The 17,300-nt window shown below is 46.7% G+C and overlaps 1 protein-coding gene across 1 annotated transcript in view; it reads right to left on the bottom strand.

Moving 5' to 3' along the window:
* The window catches only part of LOC135920703 (scoloptoxin SSD14-like), a 40,495-nt gene extending 23,794 nt beyond the window's left edge, over positions 1-16,701 (bottom strand). Inside the window, exons 1-6 of the mRNA XM_065454930.1 lie at positions 16,391-16,701; positions 15,425-15,625; positions 12,858-12,980; positions 9,642-9,736; positions 5,957-6,152; positions 755-957 (exon numbers count right to left, since the gene is read on the bottom strand). Of these exons, the coding sequence (XP_065311002.1) occupies positions 755-957; positions 5,957-6,152; positions 9,642-9,736; positions 12,858-12,980; positions 15,425-15,625; positions 16,391-16,464 (892 nt within the window). The 5' untranslated portion in view covers positions 16,465-16,701. The remainder of the gene's footprint in view (positions 1-754; positions 958-5,956; positions 6,153-9,641; positions 9,737-12,857; positions 12,981-15,424; positions 15,626-16,390) is intronic.
* Positions 16,702-17,300: the final 599 nt, after the last annotated feature.

Below are 17,300 nucleotides of genomic sequence, written 5' to 3'. Positions count from 1 at the left end.
TGTTTGGCGTGTTTAAGAAACACACTGGCGAAATCTACCTCTGTTTCAGAATTTTGTAGCCTTTTCTACAAATTTGCGCGGACTTTCTGTAGATTGCTACAAAAGCGCGGTCAACTTTTACAGCGCATTGAGAAAGAGCGATATGTGCCATTTCTTATTTTTATGTTTAGGCTTAAGCACAGACCAGAAAAAGAAAACACTGAACATCTCGGACATCGTGTGCGAGGTGTCATCTGAGGCACTTACAAAAACTGGAGGACGCTTAAGCTTCGCCTTCAAGAGTGGAACGCGAAAGCGTTCCCGTCGACCCGCCAAGGGATGTAAGACAGTGGGCTTCGGCGCAGCGACTACGCGCCCCGCATAGGACGCGGTGAGCGTCGAGCAACGCAGCGTTCGGTGCGGCAACGAAATGTGCGCCTGAGCAAGCGACGCACGCCTCCAAGGCAACACCGCATTCACTAGAGGCGCGTTTGTACCGCTTTGAAGCATGGAGCCCGTGGCTCAGTGGTAGCGCCTCCGTCTCACTCTCCGGAGACCCTGGTTCGATTCCCACCCAGCCCATCTTGCAAGTTGTGTTTTATTCATGAAGGGCCTGCTAGGATTTATCGCTCACGGCCAACGCCGCCGACGCCGACGACACCGGCTTTTCTGCGACACGAGCTCCTTAACGCTGTCGCGTTAAAACTGGTTTGAAGGTTCATGACCTGCGGCCACACTGGTCATGTGTGTTTGCCAGAAATGCGGAGATGCATACCGCTTGTGAAGTCCCTAGCGTCGCCGGTCATCAGGTCCTGGACGAGGGCGTCCGCTACGGTGTGGTTCTTGCCTTTGGTCACCACGTAGAGCGACCGAAATCCCGCCTCCGACAGTGTTTTGAGCGTCCGAGACAGAGCCGGATTCCGTATTAGTTGGCCTTCGCGGTACAGGTCCTTGGTGTATGAATTCCAGAAGATGGGCCTGCGTGTTTATGGTCGAGCGTCATTCGACGATACCAGGTTGCCGCTGTGATCTCGAGTACACGACGCAAGCAAGGAGAACCAAGGAGTATTGAGCAAGCTGCAGCGGGGGAAGAAGAACTATGTAATTCATGCGAACATGTTTCAATCAATATGGCAAGAGAAGCTTTCCTGAAGCGGTTAACTAAATGCCGTGACCCTGAATACGATACGCGCGATTGTTATTCATTGTCGTCCCTCGCGACATGTAATCTCATGCGATCTGTGTGTGTGAACCGCGCAGGAGGCAACTTCACCGTCATGCAGGGTTTGTCCATGCACGGCTTCGTTTGCAAATGCATACCTAAATGGAAGCAGCAGTATCTGATGTAACGCGCAATGTGAAGTGCCGAAGTAGGGATATCACGAGGACCAAAGAGTGATGATTGGCTTTTGTCGGAGGAAGAACGCGAAGGAGAGGTTTACGGGAGAGAGAAGTACGATGCGGTACACCGCATCGTACTACTCACCCCCATAATAGTCAACCTTACTAGAGTAAGGCTGACTATTATTTGCCCGTTTCATTACTTCGTCTTTCGCCTATAACGAAAACTGGCGCGTGTACTTGGCGCACGCAGCTCTTAATTCGGCCCCAGCCGCAGCATCCGCGGTTGGTAAAGTCCCGTATAGAGTTTACAAATAATATTTCGCCTTGACAATATGTTGATCCTACGCAATGTCGGAATCGGTCAACTCTTTCTCTACCATGGGGAAAATATGTGCTTCCTTGTAGGTTAAGCCAGATATTTTTTTTGAAGTAACTACCGCCCTAAATATTTTGTGTAATGCGTGAACACAATGCAGAATGAATGCGCTTTGTTGCGCGTGAAAGTTTATTAGCGAGATATATGTCATAAAAAAGATATAAATTACCGGGATCGGGAGTGTGGGATAAAAGTGAACAATGTTTTTAAAGATACGCTTGTACCTACTAAGAAAAAGATGTAACAAAAATGATGAGATACACAAAATGTATTGCCGTCTACTAGGCACTATCTCAGAAAAAAATGAGGACGTTTAAGCATCGCCTTTAAGAGTGGAACGCAATAGCATTCAACGATGCCTGACTGCTTCTCACGCTTCCCGGCAACTGCAGCACATGTAACCGTAATTTTTACCGGGAATTTTACACCCCTCGGCGAGCACTATGCCCGAAGGCGGGCTTTCCGATAGAAACCCGACCTCTTGTACGGGCCGCGATGTGGCGGAGGCAAGCGCCATTTGGAAGTGTTTCAATGAAGCCGGCGCGCCACTCCGTGTACCCCAAGATATTTACGCTATGAGAACAAAGAAAACTGCGCAAAAAAGAACAAGACAGAGAAAGAACCACACATTTGTACCGCAAGGAGTTGGCGTTTCTAGGCTTGACTACATGATAGCGGCATCGGTCTTTGCGGTTGGTACGCATGCGCTCTGTTGCTGGTAGGAAAGAGGCGTTGGAGCATTAAACCAGTTGTTAGTCTGCGCCTGTGTCGTGTGGTTCTTTCTCTGTCTTGGCCTTTTTTTTTGTTTTCTTCAAAGTTTTCTTTGTTCTCATAATGTCATACCAACTAGTCCCTCACCGTACGTTACTGAATATTTACGCGCCGGCGTGCGCAAATGGCGGACGCCGTCTCCGGTCTATGTATTGTAGAAACGCTTGAGTTTTCGCGCAACAAGATTATGTTTTCTCGTATATTCAAATTACAATCAGAGAGCTATCATGGCTGCAGGTTGTGTATGAGTCAGAGTTTAAAATTTTTCCATAGATTTTAGCTTGAGAAATTCAATTAGTTTAGCCAATTCCTTGCGCCACATGGAAGGCCTTGGTATGCGTGGCTCGAAAATCCTTTTTTGTTTAACCGATGTCGGACGCCAGCGCTGGATTTTCTGCGGCGCGGGTTACCCCTGGGACGCGGCACCTCCGGGCTCCAAGTCCTCGTACCATCTGACGACTTCGCGTTAAAAGCATTTTTTAATTGAACAAGTAGTACAAAAACACTTAGTACAAAAATTGAACTGCAAACACTACAGTTCGGCGTGCCGGCCTGGCTGGTTTGTGTCGTCGTTGCTCTCGGGGTCAAAGTCCGACGAAAAGGCAGTATCCTCAGACTCGCTGCTGCTTGATCCATCGATAATATCAGACGCAGCGGAATCGCGAAATCTGTGATCTTTCCAAGCGCGCGCGTGGCTGGCGGAGGCGACCATTTTTTGCTTTCTGCTTTGACGATCGCAAAACTTCGGAGCGCATTAAGAAAAATTACCGCCTGGCGGGAAAAAAAGCACCTAACTGCTTAGAAAACAGAAATTCAGTTCTCCCCATTCACGTCCAATGGCGCAGAGCGTCCGTAAGCGGCACGGAAGGTCTCGAAAGTGGCATTTCGAATCATCGTTAGCGGGCTAACGATACCCAATGGGCGCGCTGCGGAGATAGTGAAAGCGAGATTATCATTCGTACTTACGAAGAACGCTGTTCTGGTTTACCTACAGTTTCGCAAGCAAAGCGCATGGCGAAATTAGACGTGCTTCGACCGGCGAACGCATTGCTCAACGCAGCAGATACGGCGCTGCGAAACGGGTCTATCGCATACAATACACAACAAACCTTCACGGCCAGATATTTTTATTGCAGTAACAACGCAGTAATTAAGCGCAAAGTTACATCGGAATGGTTAGGTGCATAACAATGATGCCGAAAGTCCGAACCATTGAACGGCCACAATTACTGTGTTCTTCTATATAAGCAAATAATGGCCGCTACCTGCCGTCAAGCTAACAACGCCAAACAGCAAATTATAATAGCCGAGAGCAACGTAGTGCTATGACGTCCTGCGTTTAGCGGCTGCCGAGGCACACGTGATCCTCATGTAATACTCTATTTCCGTTTAGTTTTGTAGCACTCAAAATACAAAAGCGACATTTCACTTGAGAGGCAATATGGTCCCTGCGTCGTGCGATCGGAAACATAATAAAACGACACTTCAGGTAGAGCTAAGACGTAACCGGTAAGCGAAACTCATGCCATTATATGCCTAAAATGAAGCGTATTCCACGATGTCATAGGAGTGTTTAAGATTATTGCCAACCATTGCTAAGTAATTTTCACACCACGTTGTTCATGTTTCCTGGTACCACAAAGACTAAGGAGTGGTCTACACATTGCGACAAGGAGTCCTTAACGCACTGCATTCACATCTCGCTGTGACAACTTCGTTTGTAAAAAAAAAAAAACTATGGCAAATGCCTTTTTTTTTTGTGATGTGAAACTCAACGCAGCAACGAAATTGAAATGATTGTTGCGAACGAAGGGTGCGACAATCACACATCGCGCGCTGATATTCACTGATATTATTTTAGCGCATAAACTGCATCACCTGGCGAAATGCTCCTGTGCATCGCCAAAAAAAAAGAAAAAGCCGGCAGCATTTACGACTTCGCTACAACCACACGCAAAAAACAATAGAGAGTTTTAGATTAGGGGACGCAAGTGGCTTGGGTATACGCAAGCACTAGGGGCCACGGAACAGAGCATGCGCAGGCCTTTACGTCTGTGTCTGCGCATGCGCAGTGCCATCGACCCTATAGTTCTTGCGTACGCAAGCCGCTTGCGTCCTCTAATCTAAAGCTGTCTGACATTAGACAGTTTTAGTTACACGTACCTAGAGGCTTCACGTGAAAAGCCTACGTACCTTACGTGCACGCCATCTGAAACGCTTTTAGCTACACGTACGCGACGCACGCCAATAGGGACCCCGTAGCCACATCTATCGGGAAATGTGAACACGGCGGTAGCGAATTCGATCCTGTCGCCGTGTTTCAATGCAAGCCGTCTGCGCGCGCGCGGCCCGCTATCGCTTGTTCGTGATCTCGCGGAACTACCACGCGAAGCTGTCTACGTGCGCAAGAAACGCACGCAAAGAATTGAATCTCACGTACGTCCGTGAGACGCGCGCGCGCCCGCTACGTTTTACGCATGCGCACTGCTGACACGTAAAAGCTCTACGTACGCAAAGCCTCTACGTACGTGTAACTAAAACTGTCTATTGTCTATTTAGAAGATACGCACGCTGTACACGCACATACATGAACACGTAGCGGCTATCAGACGACATGCGGCGCCATTCGCACTATGCAAGGTTCAGCTAGTGTACGCCAGGCGGCGACTCTTCTCGATTTGGTGGTCTGAAAGAAAGCCTGCAGCTTCTCGGCACTGCTAGGCCACGTTATCTCTATCACGCAATTTTCGCTTCCTAATGGTCATCCGCCGAATATTTAATTGACGAAGCTCTCCCATGAACCTATCCTTCCCGTAGCTGCTGATCGTGTGCTTCTGGGTGCCCAGCTTCCCCTCCGAAAAGCACAGTCTTCCAAGCGCAGACTGCCACGCTATACGTCTGAGCGTGAGAATGAATCATCATTTTAAGATTTGAGGCGCCTTACGTGCGATCTTGTACGCGTTCCAAAATAGAACGGAGGCGGTTCGTTCCACCAAGCCAAATACGGTTCGTCAATTTGAACCGCGCTGAACGCCATGACGTCGATTGCGGCGTGATATCTGCTATCAATCATTCCGTGTCGTCTGCTATCGGACGAACGGAACGGAACATACCGCCTATTTCGTGACGTAAAGAACGAACCGCCTCCGTTCTATTTTGGAACGCGTACAAGATCGCACCCCTTATCTCGGAGGTCGCGACCAGGAGTCGTGCATTATCAGTTATGCGTGACTTGCGGCGAGCAGGTAATGGAGGCGTTTATTTATTTCTTCAGTTCTGGCATCTGAAATGTCTACTTTTCCAAGCATTTTGTGACGCATCCACTTGTACTGCGAACGCTAATGTTTCACGGGGGCCTGATCCGAAACTTTAGCTTTTTTTCGCTGACCCGAAATTTCGTTGCAGTTGATTCGTATAATCTCCTCGCGCGAGAAAACAATCCGTTCTCTTTTCTCTCGAGACACCGGGGATGGCATGGCTGCTTACTTAAGCGTGTCCTCGCGCTTAATATGTTCGCCCATGTACTTGATGGCGTTCGCCAGCCCCACGTCCACGTCGACGCCCTCGGAGGCCTTGTAGTGGGCCGCCTCGAACAGCCTCTCCCAGTGGTACGTCGAGCCGAGCTCAGAGAGTAGAGCGTGGTAACCGTACAGAGCTGCGGGTACACCCACGGACTTCCAGCCTGGCAGTCAACACAGATGCTCTTATGACAATGACGACATAATTAAAACGATCATATCTGGAAAAAGAGCGAATGATTAGGATAAGAAGGAAAGGATAAGAATTAGAGAGCAGACGGAGGTAGCTGATAATATAGTTGACGTTAAGATGACGAAATATTGTTGGGCTGCCGATGTAATGCGTATACGGGGCAGATAAGAAGTCTTCTATTGGAGTTACAGAATGAGTGTCAAGGTAATTAAGGGAGGCGCAGACGGGGTCGGCAGAGGACAAGGTGGGGTTTTGAAATGAGAAAATTGGCATGCATAAGATGGTGTCAAAGGGCACAAGACAAGGATAATCCGCCTTTTTCGTGTTCCTGTGCTGCCCACTGAGGCAGGCCACTGGAAAGGTTTCGGAAGGGTGCCGGGACTTTCGCCGGTTGATTTCTGTACCTGCGTCCATGTTGAGTGTGTGTCGGTTGTGCGTTTCGTGGATCGCGATTAATTATTAATGGTTTCTACGGGGCAGCATGTCGTTCACCCATCGACTGAACTGGGTGAACAGGCCCTAGTGCGCTGTTGTGGTAACAGCGCGGTCAATAAAGGCACGCTGAGTTCTGCCTGCCGACGTGGCTCCTTTGGAGTCCATTGTCGCTGATGTCTGTGGTTGCACATCGCTTTTTGTATTCCTTTTAGACATTCACTAAACATTTTTAATATTCAAAAAGCCTTCGAGCGCACCCTTCCACGTAGGATTTGCCAAAGCGGTGCATTTGTTTACATTGACATCTACAGCCACAGATTGCTGTTAGCTTCAGGTATTGTGGAAACAACGCATCACTGATATAAAATAGTGTCAAAATGTGATAAACCGAACATATCTGTGCATACGAGCCGCGTTGTTCCATCCTGAGACTAGTCAATATGAGCGGCCGAGCCACCCAGACAACGGCAGCCGTGATCCAGACACACATATTGGTTGTTATTACTGACTCTCGTTTTTGTTTACCTTCATCATACTTGCAGTTTGCGTGTGCCATAAAGTATTATTAGAGAAAGCTATGCTCGGCATGGAGCCCTCACTTATAGTTCGCGTAGTTCTCTCGCGAGAACGCGGATGCCATCGCCGACACTGGCAACCTTCGGGAACGGTGACGTAAGTACCGATATTGGCACAGTGCTGTGTCGCCGCTTGCCGCTTATTGTGTACATGGCGTGCGAAGTGAAGAGTAGTTGATATCAAATTGCTATAGGGCTGCAAATGAGCTATAAGAGCGGTTTCCTGCGGCCTAAGTGCTTATTCTTTAAGTTCAGGTCCATTGGTAGCTGGTTCACGAACTTGACGAGGCCAGCCTATCCCAACTTTCGCTAAACAGGATCAACATTGGCTGAAACTTCGTGTGCAGTGCTTGAGCGGACTGAAGCTTGTGCATTTCAACTTCGAAGGCCTGTCGACGCATTTCGGGCACGACTAACTATATATACAAGCGAATGCGCTGCGGCTATCGCGTTGTTGGTTCGACGGCTAATCGCGTGAGGTTCGGTCGAGCGATCATGGTCGGCACGCAGACTTTGTCGGTGCCATCGACAAGGAAGCCCGTCGCGACAGTGACAGTGAAGGCCAACTAGCATAATAAGGTCAAACGGCAGTCCATCATCGTTTTCTATAGATAAATAAATAATACCCTGTGGATCTAAAGGAAAGTCTGTTTTGATAGTCCTTTGAAGTACATCCCAAAAGAAGACATCCGCCCAACAATCTAAAAATACATGATCTATAGTTTCTGGTTCCTTACAGATCAAGCAATGTGAACCCCAGGGTAAGAAAAAACCACGATCTTCTAAAAAGGTTTTGACAGTCAACGTACCCGTGTGAAGCTTAAAAAAAGGAAGACTTGGTCCCTGGCGTTACTTGCATTCTTTTCACCCGCTTAAGCACGTCTTGCCCTCGGCCTCCACTATATATGGCCATGTACATTGGCACAGGGAGAACTATATCGCATACATCTTTGTACAGAGTTTTACGTTTCACTGAAAAAAAGTACTCATTTGAATATCTAATGGACAAGAGCCGCGCACTTAAAATAACTTCTTTAAGAAATCCACAGACAGGACCTCTCATATTCTCTGTACTAACTACATAGCCACGTAACGCGCTCCTTAGCCTCAGTTGGCACACCGTGTGCAAGAAAGGATCGCTTAAGTCGCGGAAAAATAAAAACCGGTTTATGACCTGTCGTATAAAGAGGTGCGTCATTCCCAAACCTCCGTCTTTAACTCGTCTGAACAAATTCATTCGACTGCATCGTTCCCAACTCGAAGTCCACACACACACTGCTAAGACTCGGTGCAACTTCTGTATATTTACCCTTGAACAATGCAATACCTGCATTTCGCTATGTTGGTCAAGATATGGAAGAAATCAAAGGGGGAAATCTGAGAGACTCAGATGCATTTACTGCATTTTGACTTGTACTCCGTGCTAAGAAACACAGTCTTATATCTCTGCGGGCATCGTAACCACCATTAATTTTGAATTAATTTTGTCCGTGCTAATGATGTCCAATCAACGGCATGAATTCGATTGTATTGCCCACTGCTATTCCACTGATAGAGATAAAGACTCCCCCCTTAATGTCCTTATACGCACCTACCTACGCAGACCAAAATTCCGTAACCACTAACCACACGAACCACTCTTTTGCCGAAATTAGACCATAAATCGACGCACCGACGTCTCTGGTAGCGCTACAATAAAGAAAGATGCGTCCACAAAATGCGTTTCATGTGCTTGCCACTTAAGCTCAACTAGTACGATGGGCCTGATCCCCAATTAGGACGACCGTCGAGCATGACACGGCTTAGCAGCAAGGAATCGGCACGCTATATAGCAGCCTGTCCACGACGGGATTCGGTGGCACCGAACCATACCGCACTTGACCACGGAATACATTTCGTCGCGTAAATCCCACCGACAGCGCTCTTGGCACTGTCTTGCCACTCTTGGCAGGACAAGACAGCGAGTTGTATAATAGGCCGCACACGCGGACAAGTCCTAGTGCAGGGTCTCATGAAATCTCGCGAAAGTAAAATGATTCTACGAGAGTGATCGCCCGAGAATACCACGCCATGTCATGTGCGACCTATGACGAAACCCGTATAGGTGTGTTTTCACATATTAAGGATCCGCTCTTTTTCGAAGTCAATCATGAACGAGGAAATAAAAAAAAAAACGCGATCGCAGGGGCCCGAGTGCACAAAACAGTATGCACAAAACAGACGTAGTATGTTTCTTCATATATACAGTTGTGACCATCAAAATCACTTAGCTTAATTTTTTGCAATAAGGAGACCGCGACAACCTAAGGGCAGCGCTGTTGTTGGAACGTCAGCTCAACAGCGAACGTCTGCGGTAATGTTTCGAGAACACTGAGGGAGTTTTTGTTTAAATCTCACTGTTCTTTCTTTACCGCTTTTTTTCAAGCTTACAACGAAACAATCTTACTCACCGCTTTTCAGTGCCTTGCTGTCGGTGAAGTTCTCACGGCGTGCAGACTTGGGAGCAGTCTCGGTGGCAATCAGCACGCGGGCTCGTTTAGTGATTCTGAACACGAAAACAATGCGCGCTTATAGCTTGAGCTCCTCGCTCTCTATGCGGGGAAATAATTAATTAATAATAATAGTGATAATTAACAGCGGCGGCGCTTAAGATTATTTTTGCCGAGCAGTTAATCAAGCAAAAGAAAACTCAGTATCAATGCGTTTCGAGTTGTCGATATAAAGCTCAGATGGCAGAGCGACCGTCCCGGTAAGGCGTTGGTCCCGGGTTCGATCCCCGGACCAGGGCGAATTTTTTTCTCACACAGCGATGCTTTCTTCCCGAGAAACCCGTATTGGCTTTATTTTTTAGCTTCATGCTACATTCGGACGGATCACGGTTTTCCATTTCATGAGCCTTGCTCCAGTTTGCGGGATCCCGCACAACTTATTTCCGATGTATACAATCGAGAAGTGATGCGAACGGCTGTACTATAGTTGTAAAATTTCGTCCCTCTGTACCACAACACTGTCGGCAGCAGCATGCAAGCCGATATGATTGAAATCGAATGACAAGACGTCGGAGAATCTGGGCACCTGGCAAATGGCGAAGAGTGTCAGTCACCTACTTTATGCGGGAGTAACTGCTTGCCCATAGAGTTTCTTACTTGAATTACTAGATGTAAATGTGGCGCTGCAGTCGTTCAAACACCGTGGAAATAATTGGTATGTAGCACACTGATTTTTCTACGATTGGGCATGGCTTCGCCGAAAAGCGCATTGTGGCCTCTTTCTTTAGGTATGTTACGGTTCAGTTATGGTACGCCTCAAACACTCTAGCAATATTTCTGCCAAGCAGTGAATTGTTTTAATTTGCATCTAATTCATTCCTTTAACAAATTACCAGTTCATTCCGAAAAAAAGGGGAAAATAGAAGCAAAAAAATCGCGAAACAGGAGCGGTCCAGCTTTGGCATGGCGTGTAATCGTCCTCTTCTTTGGTAAAAAAAATTATAATGCTAATTAGGCGAGACAAATGTGTGGCCATCGGGACACTGCTTTCTATATAGAGTAAGCAAAGAACTGCAGCCAAATGACTTCATAATAGTGCGAGACCCAGAGCAAAGACTTCCTCGGTTTAAATTTCAAGAATAGGAGTGGATGAAACGGACAGGGCATCCTTGAGGCCAGCGCCGCTTATCTTAAAACGAAAGGCAAGCTTGCAAATCAGCATGTTTTCGAGTTATAGGGCGCGCACGGCAATGGATGGATTAGCATTCTCAAGGAGGCCGCGGTTGTCTGCCAGTTTGAGTTTCCGGGCCCGACTCACGCGTGCGCAGTTCCAAAAGGAGTTATAAACAGGCCAACATTTTACGACTCAACTGGACGGGACCAGAAGACACGTGGGCGAATAGTTGCACTGACTGCCCGCTGAAAGGCTTCGAACTGCTTAAAGCGTTTCCTTTGTTATTCCGCGGCGAAAATGGCCGTAGTCAACGTTTTCGACTCGCCTATGAGCGCTAATCACCTCACAAATCATGGTGCCAAACAATGAATCGATTCTAGTTCTCGAAAGAGAACTGCGGGCCGCATTACGAGATCGAAACGATTGCGCATGCCAGCCATACTTGCCGTAAGGAGCGAAAGGAACGCCGCAATGGGCTTTCGAGAAAGCCTGGCCGCTCGGCGAAACTCGATCAGTGTGAAACAACTGCGCGCGTTCACTAAACGGGCTCGCCGCGTCTGCGGCTGCTCTTGCTGCAGCTATATTTCGTATTCGCTCACAACGCAGAGAGACAAGGGAAAGGGTATTGCACTTAGCGTGACTCTCTGCGGTCTCGAGGAATGCGAATGAGCGTTCTGTCGACGGTCACATCCTTTTCGCTGTAATCACCAGCCGACGCAAACGCGCGCTCGGGTCCGAATGTCTTCACGGAGGTTTCGAATCACTCTTTCGGGAGGGGCTAACTCGTAAGCCGAGATTATCGAGCACCTGTACTCGCTATAAGCTCGCTATGGACATGGGATTCGCGAGTTCCCGAGAAAGAAAGTACTCGCATTTGCCCAGCTTTTTATTCATTTGTTCTTGTTCTGTTTGAAACTAGGCCATGGTTGTGTCCGTGCTTACAGCTCAATTCAAAGAAAGAAACATGGGCGCGGAATACGAGTATGCAAGACTAAATCACTGACAAGCACATACAGAGAAACAGCGTAAGGATGGCTTCGCCCCGCGATGCCATTATACCACGATGGAAATCCCATTTGAACTTTTTGCCATTCGTTCCTTTGAATTAATCCCCAATAAACTGGATGTGTTCGAAGCTGCAGACTGTATGAAAGTCTTAACCGTGCCGCCGCTTGTTGTTTGGTTGCCGTTAGCGCTGGTCATTTGGGTACCCGAGTGAATTGGTGCCAACAGGCGGATAGCCGCCCTGAAAACGATCACGAATAAGCGCCGTGTCTCGTCCAAAACTCTACTGCCCGCTTGAATTAAAACGGAGGTCACATTTCGTACAGGCCTCGGGAGTTGGTCAAGCTTTGTTAGAAACATCAAGGAAATATGTAATATCTATGTAATACCTATAATGTCTATGTAATACCCTATGTAATACCCACGCATGAGGGCCCTTAAGGGTAATGTATATAAATAAATAAATAAATAAATAAATAAATAAATAAATAAATAAATAACAAAAAAGCGGGCTGCAAGCAATTATAATGAAAGCCTTCTGGTTACGCGTTTTATTTCCGACAATATTTATGCGAACATCCATACTAAAGTTGCACAAACCTGCCACCTATAAGTTTGGCAATTAAGGGAGGCTCGTAAAGGTGAGCACGGCGAACCACATTACTGCTTTCGGAGCCACGTCTACACATGCAACTCCCGCCTCCCCCAAGAAATCAAAATAAAATCGTCAGACCCGAAAAAGCTACACGAACACCCACTTAAGAGCTTTGCGAACGACTCCGTGAGAACTTTCAAGCTTTCAATTAGTAATGCAATAAATTTTATCCCTTCGTAGCTTCGTTTGTGTCGTTCGTTCATTTTGTTTCTCCCGTGTAACGCTCAGTACAACTATGAATGGTAGGACAAAACGAAAAATAAAAGCCTCGAATTTGCCGATTACAGGCTTGGATGATCACGCTTGAGCGACGTTGTTTTCCAACGAAGTTGAAAGCGATCACCTGTGATAGTGCAGCGCCACGAATCCACCGCCGATGCCCGATGCGTGCGGGTGTACGACGCCCATGCAAAGCATGGTAGCCACGGCGGCGTCGGCCATTGTGCCGTTCTTTGAATACACCTCCCTGCGCGTAGTGGACGGGTGACGGCACGAGTCTGTTACATTGCGAGCAACATTCAAATACTGGCGTCGACCATTTGCTAGTACATACATTAGCGCGCCAAACGAAATGCCAGAAGAAACGCTGTAATCTGAGTTTATTAGTGCATGACGCAAGTTCAATTTCTTTTCCCTTAGCTTTAACACGTAACATTTTCTTTTATTTGCGTGGGTCACAGGGGCGGATTCAGAGTAGCATCAGGAAGAGGACCCTTATCAAAGAGATAGTGAACGTGAACATGATGGAGAAGAGATAGAGGGGAGAGGGGGGAGGGGTACCCTTGTGCGTCGTTGACAGTGTGATAATTTCTGCTCTCATTTTACTTTGGTAAAGAAAATGATCGTGCTAGTTGTTGTTGCATAACTATTGCGTGAAGTATGAATTTTTAACGGAGACGCAGGAACAAGGAGGTGTGAGCACGCGCTCTAATTTCAAACTACTGTGGTCTATATTGAAGTGGCACTTATAAGGCACATAGCCCCGAAGAAAAAAAAATACGGAAACACGAAAGAACACGGAAATATGCCGAAAAAAACAGGGGAAAACATGACAACGTAACATTATCATCCATCACTGCGTGCGTTGTTCTACATCGCACTGTTAGGCAAAGAATTGTTGGTTTCTTGAACTCATGAGCATGCGCTCATGTGCATTACCGGAAGAAACGGACATTCAGCAAAGATAAACATTTTTCTTCACCAAATACGTCATGCGCTGACGTGGTGTAGGTTATGAAGATACATTTCATGTGTGCCGAATGTCACGTCAAGTAAACGTGTGTCACAGACAGCTGCATCGCTCGTTTTGGCAAATATGTGAACATTGATCGCAAAATATTCGTATTATTGATTCGCATATACTACATACAGACTACGAAACTACGTAGTCTGTAGTTCGACGGAAAGTCTTCAGGCGAAGGTAGCGCATTGTGAAAATAAAATGGCCACTTATCTAAGTACTTGGTGTCTGTCCTATACGTGTTTTTCCTCAAGCTATAGTACTCGGGTATCAAGTGCTCGCTTTATTATCGCCAACTACGAGCCGCATTAGCTCTAATGAGTTAGACACTAAGGAGAAACAGTGAATCAGCTTAAACAGGCGTTCTCTAAAAGCGTTATTTTCGTAGGTTTCGCAGCAAAATGTGGATTACTAGGTCAGAAATTGAATGCAAGCCTTCCTCTCTTTTATTTCGCGCGTAGCAATGGACGCCGGTACATCATGTGAGACGTCACGCACCCATAAATATGTTCTATATTGAAGGCTTTAGGGCAGTAGAAGTTATCGAAGCTTGCTAGGTTGAGTAAGTGAATTTGTTTTTCTTTTTTTTTAGAAAGCATTGTATGCCTTCATTACCTGATAAACGAGTAACTGGACTCTAATATATCCGACGTCACACACTTTTTTTTACATTTCTTTGTCGCTGGACTTCAATATGATTGGGATACCCGGCCTTTCGGTGGTCTGTGTTTCCAGGATATCATTATTTAGTAAACAATAACAGACGATATCAAGACAAATGGTGCAGAAAGGTCAGGGTATAGCGTCGCCAGCCGTATTTCGTTATCTTATGCTTCTTCTCTGACTTAACGACCCTGTTTCACGGTAAGAGGGACCGCTTTACTATTGCACAAGCGCAATTTACTAATAGAACTTGAACATTTGTTGTCCACTATTCATATAAGGGCCACGTCGGAGATAAAATATACAACAACATCACAACATTGTTTTTCAGTAGTGTCGATATACGCCAGCACTTCGAAATCCTCCGTAGGGGGAACAACGTCAGCCGTTTGACTCGTACACGTGGCATCACACGCTCACGGGGTAGGCAATCCTAGAAAGAGCTGAATGAAATAGTCCTTGCTATTCGATTTGAAAATTCGCTCTTCGAAATTGTCGAATATTCGCCTAGGTTAGTACGTAAAGGATTGCAGCAATTCTGCGATTTCGAGGGTGAGAGATCGACTCATATGAGGACTGTTCCCAATGCTTCTGCTGCGAGAGAGCCGTGATAGCAGAAAACGGATAAAGGAAAGCATTTGTTTCCCATTTTCAAGCTCCCACATTGACTGGAGTTGTGAACGGCATTACATGTATCTATCAGATAACGTAAATAAGCCCGTTTTTTTCTTTTTTTTCTTTTTTAGCCAAGATAACTCCACATGAACTTGATATTTTGTTTTACTAGGAACGAGAACATTTTCGAAATTCTGTTCGATGTTTAGAAATTACTTTTCGCGAATATTCGAATTCAATTCGAATCGGAAATATCGCTATTCCAACGCAGCTAGTTATGCTCGTTCACTCGCCGCAAGGCAAAAAAAAAAAAAAAACCGGCCTCAAGTTCGTCTTTTTTTTCGCGGATCAGTCCCGCGTCCCGCTGTATTTTCACGCCTATTGTGTGTGACCTGGGCACGTGCTTGCACGCAGGCACATCGGTGATGACGGCCCAGCGGCTGTACTGTCCCAGGCCCGACTGTGACGGATCCGGCTCCTTGGTGCCGCCGCCGGCGAAGTAGAATACGAACATGACGAGCGACACCAGGCCGAACAGGGTGGCAATCACCGAGCCCGTTCCGTACAGAAACTGTCTTCGGGCGCGGATGGCTCTGCGTGACACGTGATCGGAGGTAATGTAACACACACAGACACGCAAACATACGCGCACGCACACACAAAAGGAACAGACGCAACGCGCTTGTTAGAATCCACTTACTGAGCGAGACTTCTTTGAAACGTCTGAATTAAATTCTGTGCGATGACGGGCGTGATTCCAGGATATCGTCGCTTTAGTCACCTACGTCATCAGTTTATTTTTTCAACTTTTCGGAGTGGTTGCAAAGGGAAGTGCAAGTACAATCGTTCTGTTTTCGAGTGGGTTGGTAAATTCAGTAGATGCGTGCAGCGTCGAAAGTGCCTGCAGTGCTAACAGACAGGCCGCTTGCTTCACTATGCAGAGCACCTATAATAATTCGTAACACACGCGTAACAGTGGAAAAATGGCAGAATAAAAGACAACACGTTGTCGCACGTACATTATCGTCGCGCATGCGCAATTAGGTTAGACAAGACCCCCTAGCTTCAATATAAGCTAACAACTTTTAAGAATAATAGGCCTAAGAAAGAACATAATAATAAGACACGAATAAAAAGGATAGGACAGGCGCCTGTCCTTCTCGTGTGTCTTATTTTGAGCTATCCTCAAGCTTAACTCATAAGCCACCTAACCCAGCAGCACGTATCACTAAGCTACTCCATATGTGCCTTACATAGCGGACGCTATGAGCGGATGGTTCAGAAGAAAGAAGAAACAAATACTCAGGCTTTACATAAACCCGTTCTTGCCACAGAGTGAAGGAAATACATGCACGTACTCTGCTATAATCCTGGACGAATCCTCTGCGTCCTCTCCCGAGTCACGACGCTCGTCGTCCTGGTGGGGCCGCATGGTGACGGTAGGATGCTACAGCCAGCAGCGCGCAGGTTCTTCTCCTTTGCCGGTTTTCTCGGAGGCCACGCAGTTGACGGGTGCTAAACGTCCTGTTACTTCGTTGTTGCGACTGCGAACTGACGAAGCTGGTCTGTCCTCTCCGGAATACCCACTCTTTATGCGAGGTTTGCAGAGTCGCATTCGGCTCTGTCGTGTCCTGCTTCTTCTTCTTCGCTTTCTTTTCCCTGCTGTTTATGGCACGCGCACCTTTGAAAGGTCCGCGGAAAATTTGCTGGTTGGTTGCTCCTAGGTGATATATAGCTCGACCGATTATGGGGGCCGCAAATCGAGCGGTAGTAGGAATCAAATATAAGCTGAAAGCGAAGTTTGTAAATTAAATATGATGCAACAAAGGTATACATTAGTGGGTAATCATAGTAAAGGAGCTTGATTTTATAAACTCTATTATGAATTTAGGGATATATTAAAGAAGATCTCCTATTAATGTTATTAGTCATTTGGGATGAGAGAGCCAAAAATATTTTGAGAAAACATCATTCCCTTCGAATCAAAGCACCTTCATGTATGGACATAAGGGTGACAGGAAGCACTTTTCAAACCCTAGCATTCAATCTTCGGTACTAAAGAAATCACAGCGAAGCATCATCGCGCAGCGGGCATTCAACGGGAGCAGAATAAGTGTGATGCTAAGACGTATGGGAGCACGACTGTAGAGATCACAGAGCAGACGGCTGTAGCTGATATTCTACTTGGGATTAAGACTAAAGAAATGGAGCTCCGCCGGTCATACAGTGCCTCGAGCAAGCCGGTATGTTAGACTAGCACAATGATGG

Source organism: Dermacentor albipictus, chromosome 5 (genome assembly GCF_038994185.2).
Source record: "Dermacentor albipictus isolate Rhodes 1998 colony chromosome 5, USDA_Dalb.pri_finalv2, whole genome shotgun sequence".
NCBI lineage: Eukaryota > Metazoa > Arthropoda > Arachnida > Ixodida > Ixodidae > Dermacentor > Dermacentor albipictus.
The sequence above is the reverse complement of the archived record's forward strand: the minus strand, read 5'-3'. Positions and strand labels throughout refer to the sequence as shown.